The sequence below is a fragment of the Salvia hispanica genome, chromosome 2, assembly GCF_029641045.1.
Source record: "Salvia hispanica isolate PSC_SH4W2 chromosome 2, Shi_PSC_v1, whole genome shotgun sequence".
NCBI lineage: Eukaryota > Viridiplantae > Streptophyta > Magnoliopsida > Lamiales > Lamiaceae > Salvia > Salvia hispanica.
Window position 1 is genome coordinate 22,231,709 of NC_142693.1, and position 15,975 is coordinate 22,247,683.

Consider the following 15,975-nt stretch of genomic DNA (forward strand, 5'->3'; position numbering starts at 1 on the left):
GCGCCGCTGCACCTGTTTATTAGACTGGGCCGCTTCAAAATTTACTGGTATAGAATGATTAGAACAACTTTATTGGGCCTTCATTTGGTTAGTTTGGGCCCATATTTATTTTGAGGCAAATAGTTTTTACGTAAGCATAGTACAGTATAAAGAATAGTAGTATAAGTTACAACCTACACTCATTAAAAGAGGGGCAATTGCCCCACCTCATATTTTCATATGTAAATTTGCCCATCTCTCTACAAATTTCTGGTTCCACCAGTATATTATTGATTCAGATTATTCAAATTAATTTAAAAATTATATTTAGAACATTACTTCGATATTAACATGTCTTACTAACTACAAATATGTCCATCTTTTCGCATTAATCAGAAATTCAATGTGAAAAAATAGCAAAAAGTGTTGGAAAGACAACTTGAAGTATCCAAGAATGTGGGGAAGAGAAAGTATGAAGTTCCAACTCATTGGAAAGAGGATATAGCATTTATAATGTAGAGTCCCAATAGTCTAGTCCCTATGTATATTTGCCCTATAAATACCAATGTACAATGTATCAAAAAACACAATTCAGTGAATAAACAATCTTCTCCAATGTTCAATATCTGATTATTCAACATGGTATCAGAGCAATGTTTCGATCCTAGTTTTTTCAATCCAAAATCAGGAAACACCTTTTTCGAACTCAGAATTTTTTTTTTCATCATCGTTCAGTACCATTACAGCCCTCTGGCCAAGATCCAGCAATATACAACTCCTTTTTTTTTCCAATCTCAAACCTGCAAACCAAAATCAAGTGAGAATCCAATTCAAATGGCCAAATCAATTGAATCAGTTTCAATAGGATTCAAACTCGATGGAAAAAACTTCCCTATTTGGTCCAAACTCATGCTCGTTGCCGTCGGCAGCCGAGACAAACTGGACCATCTTGAGGGGGATGCCATTCCTCCCAAATCTGACGATCCAAAATTCAAAGAATGGCAGGCTGCTGACTACACGGTGTTCTCATGGCTGATCCAAAACATGGAGCCCCGGCTAGTCATACAGTTTGCCCAACATCAGACGGCCAAGGCCATGTGGAAGAGCTTGGTCACAACCTTCGGCGTGAGAGCCGATCGAGTCCAAATCTATGATCTCGAAATGACAACAATCAAGACGATTCAAGGAGATAACACACTCGAGTTCTACTGGGGAGAACTCCAGAAACACTGGATCAATTTCGATGCAAGAAAACCATGTCCCTACACCTGTTGTGACAAGGGAATCGAAATTTACATGAAGGAGACGAATATTCAAAGGTTACACCAGTTTCTCGGTGGCCTCAACGACAAGTACGACAGCCTCCGGAGAGAAATTCTCAAACTTGGGGATGACACAACAGCCGAGGAAGCTTTTGGCATCGTCAAACAAGAAGAAGGGCGGACTGCGGTTTGGAAGCCATCGGTCAACCCGACTACTGACTCAGGGGAGGCCGGAATTGGAGCCGGTTTTGGAGCCCGATTCAGGCAACCGCCGCCACCCGCTCAGAACCGAACACCCGCACCACCACACACCCGCGACCAGCAACCACCACAACCACATGGATACACCCAGAATCGTCCAGCAAAAATCGAAAAATCCAAGCTTTACTGTACACACTGTGGTATGAACAAACACACAATGGAGACATGCTTCAAACGCATCGGATATCCGGAGTGGTGGGAGGACGGGCACAAATTGAATCGGAATGGAACGGCGAAAGGAAAATCAGCGGTGGGGCGAGATGAGAGCACCGGAGTCGTCGCCACTGCGGGTAGCCAAAAGGCCGCCTACGCCGGCAACGACACCAAAATAACGATCGAACCTCCAATCGGAGGCGGGTGGTGGCCAGAAGCCGAAGAGGCAGCGGCAGCGGCGGCGGAAATAGCAAAGGCCCGGTGTGGGAATGCGAACGAAGGTAAAGGGTTTGGGATTTTAATCCCAAACCCTCCTCTTTTTAACTTATTACAAAATCCACCCCACATTTTTTGGCAAAGAGCCACAGACAATCTTTTCCTTCTACCGATACTAGAGTTGAGACTATGTTTTCATTAATACATTCTGATGTGTGGGGTCCGTCTCCTATTACCGGGGGACATGGGTTCCGCTATTTTGTCTTATTCATTGATGATTGCACTCGAATGACGTGGGTCTATTTTTTGAAAAATAAATCTGATGTTTTTTCAAAGTTTGTTGATTTCTACTCGATGATTCTTACCCAATTTCAAACCAAAATTCAAATTCTTCGGTCTGATAACCGGGGGGAATTCGTGAACTCAAAAATGAAAGATTTTTGTGCTAAAAAAGGCTTATTGCATCAAACATCTTGTGCCTATACACCTGAGCAAAATGGGGTAGCCGAACGGAAAAATAGGGTCGTCCTAGAAATGACTAGGGCACTTCTCCTTGATTCCAAGGTTCCAAAATATTTTTGGTTAGAGGCTGTAGCTACTTCCATTTATCTCCTCAATCGCCTTCCTACTCGCAGTTTAAAAATGAGATCTCCTCTCCAAGCCTTGTCTTCCTTAACAACAGTCCCATCTGCTCTATCTCTTGAACCCCGTATTTTTGGATGTTCCGTATTTGTTCATATTCCGAAAAATGACCGTACCAAACTGTCTCCCTGTGCCCTAAAATGTGTTTTTGTAGGATATGGCATAAACCAAAAAGGATATAGATGCTACGATCCTAACAGTCGACAAGTCATTACCACAATGAACTGTCATTTTTTGGAAAATGAGTTCTTTTATGGTTCCCAACTTCCAAGTCAGGGGGAGGGAAATACGATAGACTTCCTGAGTTGGTCACCTATGCCATACACAACAGATCCTACTGAGGGTCTACCTGAACCACCTAATACTGCCCCCGAGCAAGTCTTGCACACTATACAACCTGTGGAACCCGGTGACTCACCAATAACCCGTCCGACGCCTGAGGTAAACAATACTGCAATTGAAATTCCTGTTATTACTGATGATACTTCTGAATGTTACCCAGTAGATGGAGACACTGGACAATACATCCTTCCTTACCGGAGTAATCGAGGTGTCCCACCCAAAAGATATTCGCCGGAAAGAAGGGGGAAAGCAAGATACTCAGTAGGGAATATAGCCAGGGCAAACTTGACAAAAATGGCTAGAGCTTTTGAAGAAGCATTATATGAGGAAGAGGAGATTCCCCAGTCAGTTGAAGAAGCCATGAAAAATAAAAAGTGGAGAGAAGCTATGCAGATAGAATTGAAGGCACTTGCAAGGAATCATACTTGGGAAAAATGTCTGCTCCCAAAAGGGAAAAGCGCAGTGGGATGTAGATGGGTATTCACAATCAAACGACGACCAGATGGATCCATTGAAAGGTACAAAGCCCGACTTGTAGCAAAAGGATACACTCAAACCTATGGAGTGGATTATTCCGAAACCTTCTCCCCAGTAGCCAAGATGGATACCGTTCGAGTATTACTCTCAATTGCAGCAAACAAAGATTGGCCTTTACATCAATTCGACGTTACAAATGCCTTTCTACATGGAGAGTTGAAGAAAGAAGTCTATATGGAGAGCCCTCCTGGCTTTGATGGAGAATTCAAAGAAGGAGAGGTATGCCGACTGAAGAAAACTTTGTACGGACTAAAACAGTCTCCAAGAGCATGGTTTGGTAGATTCAGTGAGGCAATGAAGAAATATGAATATCAACAAAGCAATGCAAATCACACCTTGTTCCTAAAAAGGAAAGGAGAAAAGATTACTTGCCTACTGATCTATGTTGACGATATGATCATAACAGGAAATGATGAAGAGGAGATCGATCAACTCAAGAAAAATCTAGCAACTGAATTTGAGATGAAAGATCTAGGAGCATTGAAATACTTTCTTGGAGTAGAAGTATTAAGATCAAGGAAAGGGATCTTCATCAACCAAAGGAAATATATCCTTGATCTATTGGCGGAAATAGGAATGATGGATTGTAAACCAGCAGAAACACCCATCATTGTCAACCATGGTCTACAAATTGAAGAAGGTGCTCAACTGACAGACCGAGAAAGTTACCAAAGGCTTGTGGGGAAGCTAATCTACTTATCTCATACTAGACCTGATATTGCATACGCAGTCAGTATAGTAAGTCAGTTTATGCACCAACCTCAACAAAAGCATCTCGAAGCAGCACTAAGGATCGTGAGATATCTAAAAGGAACATTTGATCACGGGATCATGTTCAAAAAGAATGACCATTTGGAAATTCATGGGTACACTGATGCAGACTGGGCAGGGAATCCTGTTGACAGGAGATCCACTTCTGGTTACTTTACATTCATTGGGGGAAATTTGGTCACCTGGAAAAGTAAGAAACAGAAAGTGGTGGCACTCTCAAGCGCAGAAGCAGAATTTAGAGGTATTAGAAATGGATTGACAGAACTCTTATGGTTACGAAGACTAATGGAAGAATTGGGGTTATTTTCACAGAAAACATGTCAGCTTTTTTGTGATAACAAAGCTGCCATTAGTATATCAGAAAATCCAGTTCAACATGATCGAACAAAACATGTTGAAGTTGACAGACACTTCATCAAGGAAAAAATTGAGGCAGGAATTGTTGAATTCCCTTTTGTTCGATCCAAAGATCAACTTGCAGACATATTGACTAAGGCAGTTGGCGCAAGAGATTTCTCGGTTGTACTTGGCAAGTTAAGTATCGGGAATCCCGTTACTTAACTTGAGGGGGAGTGTTGGAAAGACAACTTGAAGTATCCAAGAATGTGGGGAAGAGAAAGTATGAAGTTCCAACTCATTGGAAAGAGGATATAGCATTTATAATGTAGAGTCCCAATAGTCTAGTCCCTATGTATATTTGCCCTATAAATACCAATGTACAATGTATCAAAAAACACAATTCAGTGAATAAACAATCTTCTCCAATGTTCAATATCTGATTATTCAACAAAAAGGGACACTGGCTTTATTGTCTGATTCTTTAATAATTAATCTCGCTCTATTAATATCATCTCCGACACAAAATAATAATACTACTACTACTACTACTACTACTTTTCTCGTCCCACTAGAATAATCTATTAGGAGTAACTTTTACATGCACCATACGTAAAAAGTGTTTAATATAGTTGAAATGTAAGATTCACACATAGTCCCTCTGGCTCATGTATATATATAAGTACTGAGCTACCCTTAACAAATGGAGTACTTATATGTTAATTACTTATTAAATGGAGTAACATTAGCACAAAACAAATTAAGATATATACACATTGCTAGATGCGAGACACTTTTTCCCTTTTTCAATGCCAATGCATGTTTAATCACTTTTGGAAGGTAAGACTAAAAGATTGATAGCTAATTCTTTGGCTTTGCTGATCCTCGTAACATGGCCCCTACATATCCTAATTCACTCCATCTCTCTAATAAACAAAAATTTGTTTATTAGTACCTTTTTTAAATATTAATATTATAGTTAATTTGTAGTAACGTTTCTGAGAAATTGACAAAAACGTCCTAAGACAGCTAATTAATTACTACTCCTACTAATCAGCTCAGCAATAAAAAACAAATTAATGAATTAGTAGCTGTCATAATTAGTTTATATAGAATTGTTGAGTACACAATGAGCTTGATTGATGATCTTTATTATGATGAGGGCTGAAGACTTAAAGTTCAAGAGAATTCGAAAACCGTGACACGTGGGGGTGATATATATAAGGCATGATTCAGACGATTAAATTAATTCCTATGTAAATTAGTGTGGATATACACAAACGGATTAAAATCATATCGATCGGCATCACACATGACCAAAAAGTACGAAACAGTGTGTCTTCAATAAGGCTTTTAAAATTGGTGTAAATGGTTTTATTTGATTGGCTAAATCAAAAGTCCTATATATAATCATATAACAGAATCAAATTGACCAAAGACCGACGACCAAATTATGCCCTCTTCATCATATATTTGAATTGCCTTTTTCATGTGAAAATGGCTTTTGAATTAAAGTTTCATTACAGTGAGCTTAAATCGGACAAATGGAATTAAGATGTAGATTGAAATGCACTCAAAGCAATATATTTTTTCTCATGTTTTTCCAAGGGAAAATCTAATTAATGATGACATATATAGAACGGATTATATACCTCTATCTACGAAAAGAAAATGAATACTTTTGTTTCGATTTTATTCAATTGCATGTGCATATTTTCAAAAAATGATAAAGGATTTTTTTAAATGATAAAGGATTTTTTTTCTTATGTTTTTCCAAGGGAGAATCTAATTAATGATGACATATATAGAATGAGATTATATATATATATATATAGTCAATGAGAATTAATATATTAACCTCTATATATCATAAAATAATGAATATTTTTGTTTCGATTTTATTCAATTGCATATGCATTATTCTTGAAAAACGATAAAGGAAGAGAGAATGCTCGATCCTGAAATATAGAATGATATTTCAAACAATATCATTGCTCCACGTGTATGATTCAATAAACAAAGTATATATAGGTAGATTAAATTAAACTATCTGGTTGAAATCATCAGAAGAAGTTGAAAAATAAGAACTCTTTTGCAAGTGTGTCAATTACGGTGGCGAAAATCACATTTTAATTACATGGAAAGTAGAAATGATGAAAGTCATCTTGAATTTAACTGGATGATGTCTTTATATATACATTTAGTTAAAGGTTTTGAAAAAAAAATCCTCCAGACAGTTGGGTCCCTTCAATTGTGCATGCCATATGAATTTATGGAAAAAAATATTTAATAATAACAGAGAAGAAAGAAAGAGAGGAAAAATATGGACCCAGAATCTAATGTGAAGTAGTAATGTACATGGAATTGTAGTGGTAAAGGTCGACAGTGGATTGTTCCTTTGGTGCACTTGTCACCAATCTCTTGGAAAGTAGAGAAAAGAAAAAGAAAATGAAAAATTTAAAGTTGTAAATAATGAAAAAGGAAGATTGTGCCACACAATCATATCTATATATATCATGCTTTAATATGTCTTTTAATTGTTTTTGTTTCTTGGCTACCTATGGGCTAAATTTTGATCTCTCCACCACTCTTTTTTCACCTCTCTATGTATAGGGATATTATGGAGCCTAGACTTTTTACTTTACTCTATCTCTATCTATATATGTCAACTCATCATATATAAGTAAATCTTCTTGACTAATTTATAATTTTTGGTATTAATATTACGCATAGTCGCATAGATATACATACGACATTCCAACATCTGCTTAAATTATTTCAGTAGTGGACTGATGCAACATGTCCCAATTTAATACTGTACTAACTACTAACTATATTTGAAGTCGTGTAAGATGGAAAATGCTTGCTTATGTTTTTTCTCATAGTATATTATGTTCATTAATAAAAGTGCAAATGGTTTAGGTGTCTGCCCACCGCAACATTCTTGTTTTAACTGAAGAATTTTTGCATATCTGTTGTCAGTGAATTATAGTGTATTAGGTGGGATTGAGAAGGCATGTAATATGTGAGCAACAAACATCATGAAGTCGGACTTAGTCCTGTATTGCTAAATTATTAATTAATTATGATAGATATAGACTATAGTCCGTGGTACTATTAAGATGTAGGAGTATGTTAAATATATTATCTTCATTTCAATCGTATAAAACGAGTATCTTAGATGTTAAAGTGTAGTTAGTAGTATTAATTATCGTCAGTATCATTACTGCCATCATTTGAATAGCCGTGTTTATTGTATAGTACTCCACTAATTATGTTACCAATGGTTAATTGTGACGCCTACGCCCCTTTAGAATGAGGGATGCTACCAAAAAAATTGTTTGTATATATACTAATTTTTCAATTTATAATTTAAAAACTTAATGAGAATCAAAAGGAAGTAAAAAAGTTAGGAAACGAAAATGGTTTAATTAGTTATGGTAGAAAAATCAAATAATTACTTAAACTTAGTTCTTAAATAAAATTTCAAAACATTAGCAAAAAATAACTTTGACAGCGTAATGCATGTATAGATAGAAGAAATTAGTACTCCATTTAGTAGAGTGGTAGGAGTATATATTTTTAGTAGTGTTCGTGGTTCGCTAGAGATGTGGGAATTAAATTTATTAGGTTAGGAAGTTTATTTAATTTTATTTTAGAGATACACACATCCTTAGTAAGCAGGCGGTAAAATTCAAAGTGTAATTAAGTTAATGGGGAAGTAATAAGCTGGGGCATAATAATGATCGATCTTATCCATCAGCTTTAGGCGTTAGCTTTAGCTTTAGCTTTAGTCTGACATTGAGTTCATCCATTCATGCATTATTCTCTTATCTTGGTTTAAATGAGTCTTATTAGACTTTACACACTCTACCAAAACCCCTACTTAAATTATAAACCATCGATCTAAACTCTCTCTCTCAAATTGTATATTGTGAAAATGAAGTGAATTAAAGCAACGAAAAAGCGAAAGGCAAATACTAACATTAAAACCGATTTACTTTTGATGAAAAAGTTGAGCAAGCAAAGCTAACACAACTTAAATTGAATCACTATAAGATGGTTAATTACAACAATGGTTATACACATAAAACACCGAACCCATCATAATCCAAAGGAAAGCTAGTAAGAAAGAAGGAGATATATAGATTTGGGTAAAATTAGTGAGAAGATGATGGATGAAAGGCATCCTGGTGGCAATGATCCGGATTGAATGAAGAGGCGGCGTGGGTGTGGGTATCGGTGGTGGAGGAGGGAGGTGTATTGATGAAGGTTTGAGTCCAAGAAGGGCGCGGTTGGAAGTAGTGATCATGAAACTGGGGTTGGGGTTGGGGTTGGGTGGTGGATAAAGATTGCATGGCGGCCAAGGACGAGAGGAAGGAGGCGCCGCCGCTGTAGATGGGATGCGTTTGAGGAGGGAAGGGCCTGATTGGGTGTTGAGAGGGGGGAATTGGAAGAGGTTTGGGGCGCTTGGGCTTGCGACAGCCGCCGCCCACGGGGACGTTTCTTAGGGTTCCGCCGTGGGTCCAGTACCGCCGGCAGGCCTTGCAGAAGTAGCGCGGCTGCGACAGGCTGTAGTTGTTGTAGTAGCAGAACTTGGTGTTGGCGGAGTTGCAGCGCGGGCACTTCTGCGGCATCTGCTGATTCACGCCATTTCTGCGCTGCTGCTGCTCCTCCATATTCTTATGAGAATCAAATCAGACAATTGTTGACAATATAGGAATGATGAATGTGGAAAACGCAAACCCAACTGCCCCTTTTTGTTCTTCAGCTCTACGAAAAAGATTAACATAAAAATCAAATTTGTTCTCCCGATCAATCAAATTAATAAACCCTAGCTACCTAAATTATTAAATAAACTAACCTGAGATGGAAAATTGTTGGCAAGCCTGCAGAGATGGCGGCCGGCCAAAGGGGTGGCGGAGTGGTGGCTGTGTCAGCTTTATTGTCTCGTCTCTCTCTTCTTCTCTCTCTCTCTCGCTTTTTGTTCAAGAGAAGAGAGGATTCTATTCTATTCTACTGACATCACTTGGGGGGCCAACCAACCAAACTAAATCCTAATTTTCCTATTTCCAATTTCTACTTTTATTACAAAAAAAAAATATCATGGACTTCTAAGATGAACGTGTATAAATACTCAAGTTGCGTTTTATACTAAACTGTTTTACAAGTTCAAAATGTTTTCACTTAATATAATTTCATAGGCAACAAATTATTTTACATCCAATAAAAACACCTAAATAAGCTACAAATTTGGGGTGATCCACTCTCGATTCTTTGTAATGTGTGCGCTCTACTTTTATTATTGATCAACTACGGAAATTATTAAGGAGTTAATAATAGTGATTCGTTAATAATGACCATACGGCTAACGCTAATCCCTTAAGATTATTAACTTCTGATTTGACGTGCTATAGAAGCATAGTTATTTCACTAATTTTTTTTTTTAATACTCCTACTGTTTTATTGCAGATTATATTTATCAGTGTAAATACGCGGAGTACTCAGGTAGGTGTAATTATTATCAAAATCATGCTTTTCCCTATAGTTGTACTTGTAGCTAGGTCTTCGTTTTCATTTCACTCTCTCTCATTTTTATTGCATAACATAACAACTTTATTTATGTTCTAATTTCTCTCTCTCACGTTTTAATTTTTTTTATTAGACTATATGTATATATGATGCGAGTCACCTTGCAATGATTGGGTAGTTTTAATTTAAAGCCCAACGCTGACGCTAAATTCCAATTGCTCCACCTTGAGTTTCTCTTCGCTTCGAGCTAGCCCAAATTTTCTAATTTAACTAGTCCATGGCCCAAGAAGCTCATAATATTGAGCCCAGCATGTAAAATTCAATTGGGCCTCTTCTCATCCATTTTTCTTAATTATAGATTAGCCTTTTATTTAAAATAATGACAAAAAAGATAGTAGGGTTTAGGGTAGTTAAATATTAGGAAATGAATCATGTAAGCATGCATAATTCCAAATTTCCAATACGACCACACAATTACTACTAAACAATAAAAAAAACATGCATTATGTAAGTAAGTAGCACAGTAGCAGAAACTTGTTCAAAGTAGACAAACTCCCAACAACAGGAAGGCACAATCTCTTCATACATAATGCATAGCATTTAACTTGAGATATGTATTGTATGGCTACTTCCAAACCTTCACCCACTGGTCATGGCTCACGGAGGCGATCATGTTAGTCTCCGGTGCATTTGCCATCGCAGATACAATACCTTGATGACCATCAAACTTCCACGTCTTGTTTCCCATCGTCGGGTTCCAGATATAAATGGACTGCATCGTACATAACAAATTAATTCCAATCACAAGCTTAGATAATGCAGTAGCAACAACAACAACGTACCTCGTAGGAACCCACAGCCACTACTTGAGAGTAAGCAGGGTGGAAGGTGCACGACGAGAACTCCCTACCACAAGCGGGCAACTCATGTATGCACTTTCCACCTGATACAATCGACCATATGCGCGTGCTGTCCTGACTCGTCGAGACGAGATATTCTCCACATACGTCCCAGCATATTGTACGGACGTCTTTTTCATGTCCCTGCAGGTAATTGAAGTAAGCACACATGCTGCTGATACGAATTCATGTGTGATCAACTTATATATGCTCCGAGTCTACCTCAAAGCGGTATCGGATCATGCCTGTTTCCACATCGATCATATTGATGACATTACCCGTAGCAGCTGCCAAGAGGTTCCCTTGTCGAGGCTGGAATCTCACCTGCCTATTAGCTCCCTGACATTCAACCATCAAAACTTGATATCAGAAACATATTAACATGTAACGTACAGACTTACACATTTTCCATCAGAATGATTCAAAATTCGGCAGAATATATGCTGAAGAAAATGACAAAGTTAAAACTCTATACTTGGTTCTTTTCTAAAAAGAGCTCATATGGTTCTAATTTTTTTTATTTTGAGAGGAAATTAAGGTTTGTTTTGCATAGTTGTCAAACACTTTAAGAAACCTGTAATTTGTTTTAAAGATTTTACAAACTCAGCCAAACACTCTAATCATATGAACAAAAGATTATAGCAGAAAAACTGAATAAACTGATTACAGAAAGATGAAACATAAAGCTAACAAATCCCACATGCAAAAGACGTTCAACAAAACTACACAAGCTGACCTTGAAAAAGCGAAAGCAAGCAGATTCTTTGAAATTCCATAGTCTGATCTCATCACTGCAATCACAAGAGCATACCAGATTGGACTTTCTTGGGTGGAAATCCACCGACATCACTTGATCCGCATGCCCAACAAGATTGTAAAGTATCTTTCTTGACTAAAACAGCAGAGGGTTAAACAGGTGAGCATATGTACTATCTGCTTTTAGTAAATCATTTATAGCTAAGTTTCCTTCAGAGGAACAACAGAACGCATAACTCAAAATTTCCAAATGTATGTTAAAGAAAGTAGACATTTAGTAGCATTCATTACATGCAAAGCATGTGATCTCTCGTCCAGTAAAAAAATATTAGCAACGGTGAAAAGCAACATTTAAAAGTTACAAGGGAAGAGTTATTACATTGGCTGCATCCCATATCTTCACAATTTTGTCAAACGACGAAGTTGCAAACATATGGGAATTTGGCTTAAATCGAATATCCGTAATGAGCTGAGTATGCCCTTGGACAGCATGTCTGGTAGATTGCTTTAAGTTCCAGATGAAAACCTGTAACAATACAATAACTTCAGTCACATACGAATTTTCACTCGTCAACAGAATTTCATGATGAGCTAAACTGCAGAACCTTTTTCTCATGCCCAGCAGTAGCTAAGAATTTCCCTTGGGTTGAGAAATCGCAGCATAATAGCTTATTATTGCTTGGGTGGAGACTTCTGATTGGCATGAAAGGAAAGTCTGCCAAAACATAAATTTTTTGAATAAGAAGTTAAAAATTAAACTGTATGAATCTTACTGCAGCTGTGTAATAGCATCTGTTGACATATGAACACCCTGGTCAGTACTCTGACTACACAATGACCTCTAACTTAAGTTTGATGAATTATAATATTGCCAAAAAGTTTGATGCCATGATAGATAAACACCTTGTCAGTTCTATACTGCACTAAATCACCAATACATTCAGGGTACACATATACATGAATAACCTTACATGCAAGTATTATGCTGACCTGACTTCCATAACAGAGAACACTTACAGAATGCCAAATAATTCCTCAACAAACAGCTGATCAAATCATTAAGCAGGAGTTCAACAACATAAATATCCCATGCATAAAGAGGGGGAAAAGATTAATAGCCTGCAGCTATTGCAACTTTCTGGTGGTTTATTTAATTTCTAGGCATTACGCTCTCTTTTTAATCATGTATCCCCTTCAACCCAATGCAGATACATCCACACAGAGAAAGAGATCATGGTAGCAGCAAATCATTACATGAAAATGAAACTTACCTTGCTGGTCCTTTTGTTTTTTTGCTGAAGTGTGGGTGGAGGAAATGTTCATATTGTTAGCAGCTTCATCATTTGAGAAAAAAGATGCTATTTCCTCATCTACTGGGCCCTCTGATTCAGTCATTTCAATCTACAGGAAAAGAGCAAATTTTAAAAGAACCAAAACTCTGGACACTGTTGGAGAGACTCAGTTTAGATTCAATCAAACCATTGTACCAAAATATAATATTTCTTCCTATACTATTAGATTATCTTATAAAGGCTTGTAACAAGAAGAAAAATGAAATACAGAAAATCAGTTTGAGTCCTGTTTTCTCTATTTAAATGGCATCTATATAATCATCAGGCACAACAAAATGTTCACCTCTCTCCAAGAAGCATGGAGTATTTGAAAGACTATAATGCTTAAAAAACAACTTTTCTGTAAAGAGAAAGCAGCACATGGCTGACATGAGATACCAACTCCACGATTCTTCATCTTAGACTTGATCTGGTGACTACAGAAATGCAAGCATGTATATGTGTATGGAATATAAAATGCATGTGCATGATTCAACAAGAAACTAATTAGTCTTCATAATTAATAAACCAACGGTGATGAATGAACTTAAGCAATTACGTACATCTAAAACATTTCCATCTGCCCATAAATGATAGTACCAAATACAGCCACATGATACTAATTCAAGAGATTCTGCTAGTGTTAAAGCTGAAAAAGCCGTCATGGTAGGTACCCCTTGTTCATGAAGAACGGTTTCTTAGAAAAAGAAGCTAACAAATTGAGTACTTCAAAATTGAATGACATTCTAACTTACTTGTATGCCTTTCCCCTTTGATCCATCATTAGAGAGAGCAGGATTTGTCATCATATTCGAATTTTCAGGTTCACTTATTATAAGCTTTTTTGATGCTTGTGCCTCCAAGTCAGATGAACTTTTTTGACAGATTTCTGTTGTAGGCGAATTTTTCCTCTGTTGATCTGACACTGGGGTGTTAGCAGCATAACCGAATACCTGACATGAAGTCGTCAATAATTAATAGTTGAACTTCGGAAAGAAAAAACAGTGAGGAGCAGTCACGCAGCACATGCTAAATTGCATGGTCTTACTTGTGAAGATTGCCCCTGCAATGATACATCCTCTAATATCTTCCTTCCTGAAAGATTGGATTGAAAATGAACAATAAAAAAGGAGCAATCCAGAAGAAATAGGAAATCTAAGATATTAAACAACAATCACATCTTATAATAGAAATCTAAGATATTAAACAACAATCACATCTTATAATAGACACAAACTATATCACCAAAAATGTGTGGCTATGGCTATGCCAGGAAGATACAATATTCACGCAAACTATTGCAGACTGGTAAAATTTGGTAAGTAAGCTCATCCGTTAAATAAGTTCCATTGCCATAGCAATGCATATCTGAGCAATTTTTCCCAAGCACCAATAAAACAAAGGTGAATTTTAGCATAAATAAGATAATAAGATCAGCAACATTCTCCAGTCAGCGTACTAGTGAATTCCTATTTCCGACTAGAGGGAGACTAAACCACCTTAGATAAGACTTATCCCTCAAGCTTTAGATAGTGTCAGAAATCAAGGCTCAATCTAAGAATTGAAAATCGTTAAGATCTACATGATAGTCAAACCATGAGAGGGCCATGACAGAGGGGAGAAGTTTTGAAGATCAGAAGAGAGGTGTTGAAAAATGTTATGCTTGCAACAAAAACATTCCTAATACTAGCCCCCCAAAGTAGCTAATTCAATGCAAGTTAAAAATATCTTATTCAATTGCAAATTAAGGCAGAAGATATTTTCTGCTACATGTCTTCTCGGAAAAACATGATACCATGTATGTAGAGATTGCATAAATCCAAATGATGCCACATGCGCATGCATAATGTAAGCTGAAATTCATTGCACTGCCTGGTGTAATGGAGCATGGAACCAAAGAAACCGGTGCACTACAAGATCCAAACTGAGATAACTGCCCATGACGTTTTACATTAAAAACAATATATATATTGATAAATGGAAAATAATGTTAAATTGGCAACTCGATTATTTAGTTTACACTTATTTGTATGCATAAAATGATACAAGTATAACCCACCAAAATAAAGAGTAACTTCATTAATGCTGACATCTACTCTAGGAAATACCTATCAAATATAGCAATAAAATCTCTTCAATAACCACTTTCCTTCATAGTCCCTGATAATCTTACGAACAATCGACTCTAGTCAAACTATTTTGGCCTAACCAACCATTATTTCACTTATGCTTCTCGTAGCAATATGTCTACTGATAGTTCTCACTAACCAAACAAAATAAAAACAAGCCGCTTCTGCCTAAAATCTACATATAATAAATATAAAAATTTCAAAAAGACTAGAAGACCCCTTATGTAGGTCTTGCTTTGGCAACACTTGTCTGAAACCTCAAGTCTAGAACTTCAAGTATTATAGACAAACACGCTTATAAGGAATGCTCAAAGAATAGTGGCCTTTAAGACACACCTGTCACGTGGAAAAATGCCTCGAACATAAATTTACCCTAACGTTAGGTAAGGGTAGACACGTCATTTCATATATCTTTATTGTTGTTTTGGCAACACTTGTCTGAAGCCTCAGTTCTAGAACCTCAAGCATAATTGACAAACACACTTATAAGAAGTGCTCAAAGAACAGTGACCTTTAAGACACACCTGCCTCGTCGAAAAGTGTATCGAACATAAATTCATCCTAACGTTAGGTAAGGGCAGACATGTCATTTCATATATCTTTATTGAGGTTATAATAAATATTGGACTATCCTTTTAGTGTTATGTCAGATTTGAACTCATTTAAGTGATTCTATTAGTATATATTTGGGCCAATATAGTTGGTAACTATGAGAAACGCTTCTCCGATTATAACTGAAAAAGATTGAGTTCTTTTTGCTGCCAAAAGAAAGTAGCCATTGAGTGTACGGAGTTTAGTTGCAAAAGCTCCACTGAAGTTGGAAAAATGT

General features: G+C 37.0%; 2 protein-coding genes across 3 annotated transcripts; both read right to left on the reverse strand.

Annotated features, from left to right (window-relative positions):
* Positions 1-8,477: 8,477 nt before the first annotated feature.
* Positions 8,478-9,597, reverse strand: LOC125202381 (uncharacterized). Its single transcript, XM_048100769.2, has 2 exons — positions 9,364-9,597; positions 8,478-9,272 (listed from the first exon to the last, which is right to left on the reverse strand). The coding sequence occupies exon 2, from the start codon at positions 9,176-9,178 to the stop codon at positions 8,660-8,662; it is 519 nt and encodes a 172-aa protein (XP_047956726.1). The 5' UTR covers positions 9,179-9,272; positions 9,364-9,597; the 3' UTR covers positions 8,478-8,659.
* Positions 9,598-10,512: 915 nt separating this feature from the next.
* LOC125222629 (transcriptional corepressor LEUNIG_HOMOLOG-like) lies at positions 10,513-14,938 on the reverse strand. 2 transcript variants are annotated; one of them, XM_089064511.1, is made up of 10 exons: positions 14,813-14,938; positions 14,066-14,112; positions 13,773-13,970; positions 12,958-13,087; positions 12,292-12,401; positions 12,066-12,212; positions 11,667-11,822; positions 11,153-11,269; positions 10,874-11,074; positions 10,513-10,803 (listed from the first exon to the last, which is right to left on the reverse strand). In XM_089064511.1, exons 1-10 carry the CDS (start codon positions 14,904-14,906, stop codon positions 10,657-10,659), a joined length of 1,347 nt encoding a protein of 448 aa, XP_088920637.1. In that variant the 5' UTR covers positions 14,907-14,938; the 3' UTR covers positions 10,513-10,656. The 2 variants fall into 2 exon arrangements, with proteins under 2 accessions (XP_088920637.1, XP_088920638.1); XM_089064512.1 differs by lacking the exon at positions 14,813-14,938 and adding an exon at positions 14,308-14,640.
* Between the last annotated feature and the right edge of the window lie 1,037 nt (positions 14,939-15,975).

What these genes read in the sequence shown, in the direction of transcription:
- LOC125202381 (XM_048100769.2), bottom strand. Translation starts at nt 9,178, where the DNA reads ATGGAGGAGCAGCAGCAGCGCAGAAATGGCGTGAATCAGCAGATGCCG.
- LOC125222629 (XM_089064512.1), bottom strand. Translation starts at nt 14,434, where the DNA reads ATGCTAAAATTCACCTTTGTTTTATTGGTGCTTGGGAAAAATTGCTCA. An exon ending in CTGCTGGGCATGAGAAAAAG is followed by an intron (nt 12,213 to 12,291) that starts GTTCTGCAGTTT and finishes GTATTGTTACAG; the next exon opens with GTTTTCATCTGGAACTTAAA. An exon ending in CTTGCTTTCGCTTTTTCAAG is followed by an intron (nt 11,270 to 11,666) that starts GTCAGCTTGTGT and finishes GTTGAATGTCAG; the next exon opens with GGAGCTAATAGGCAGGTGAG.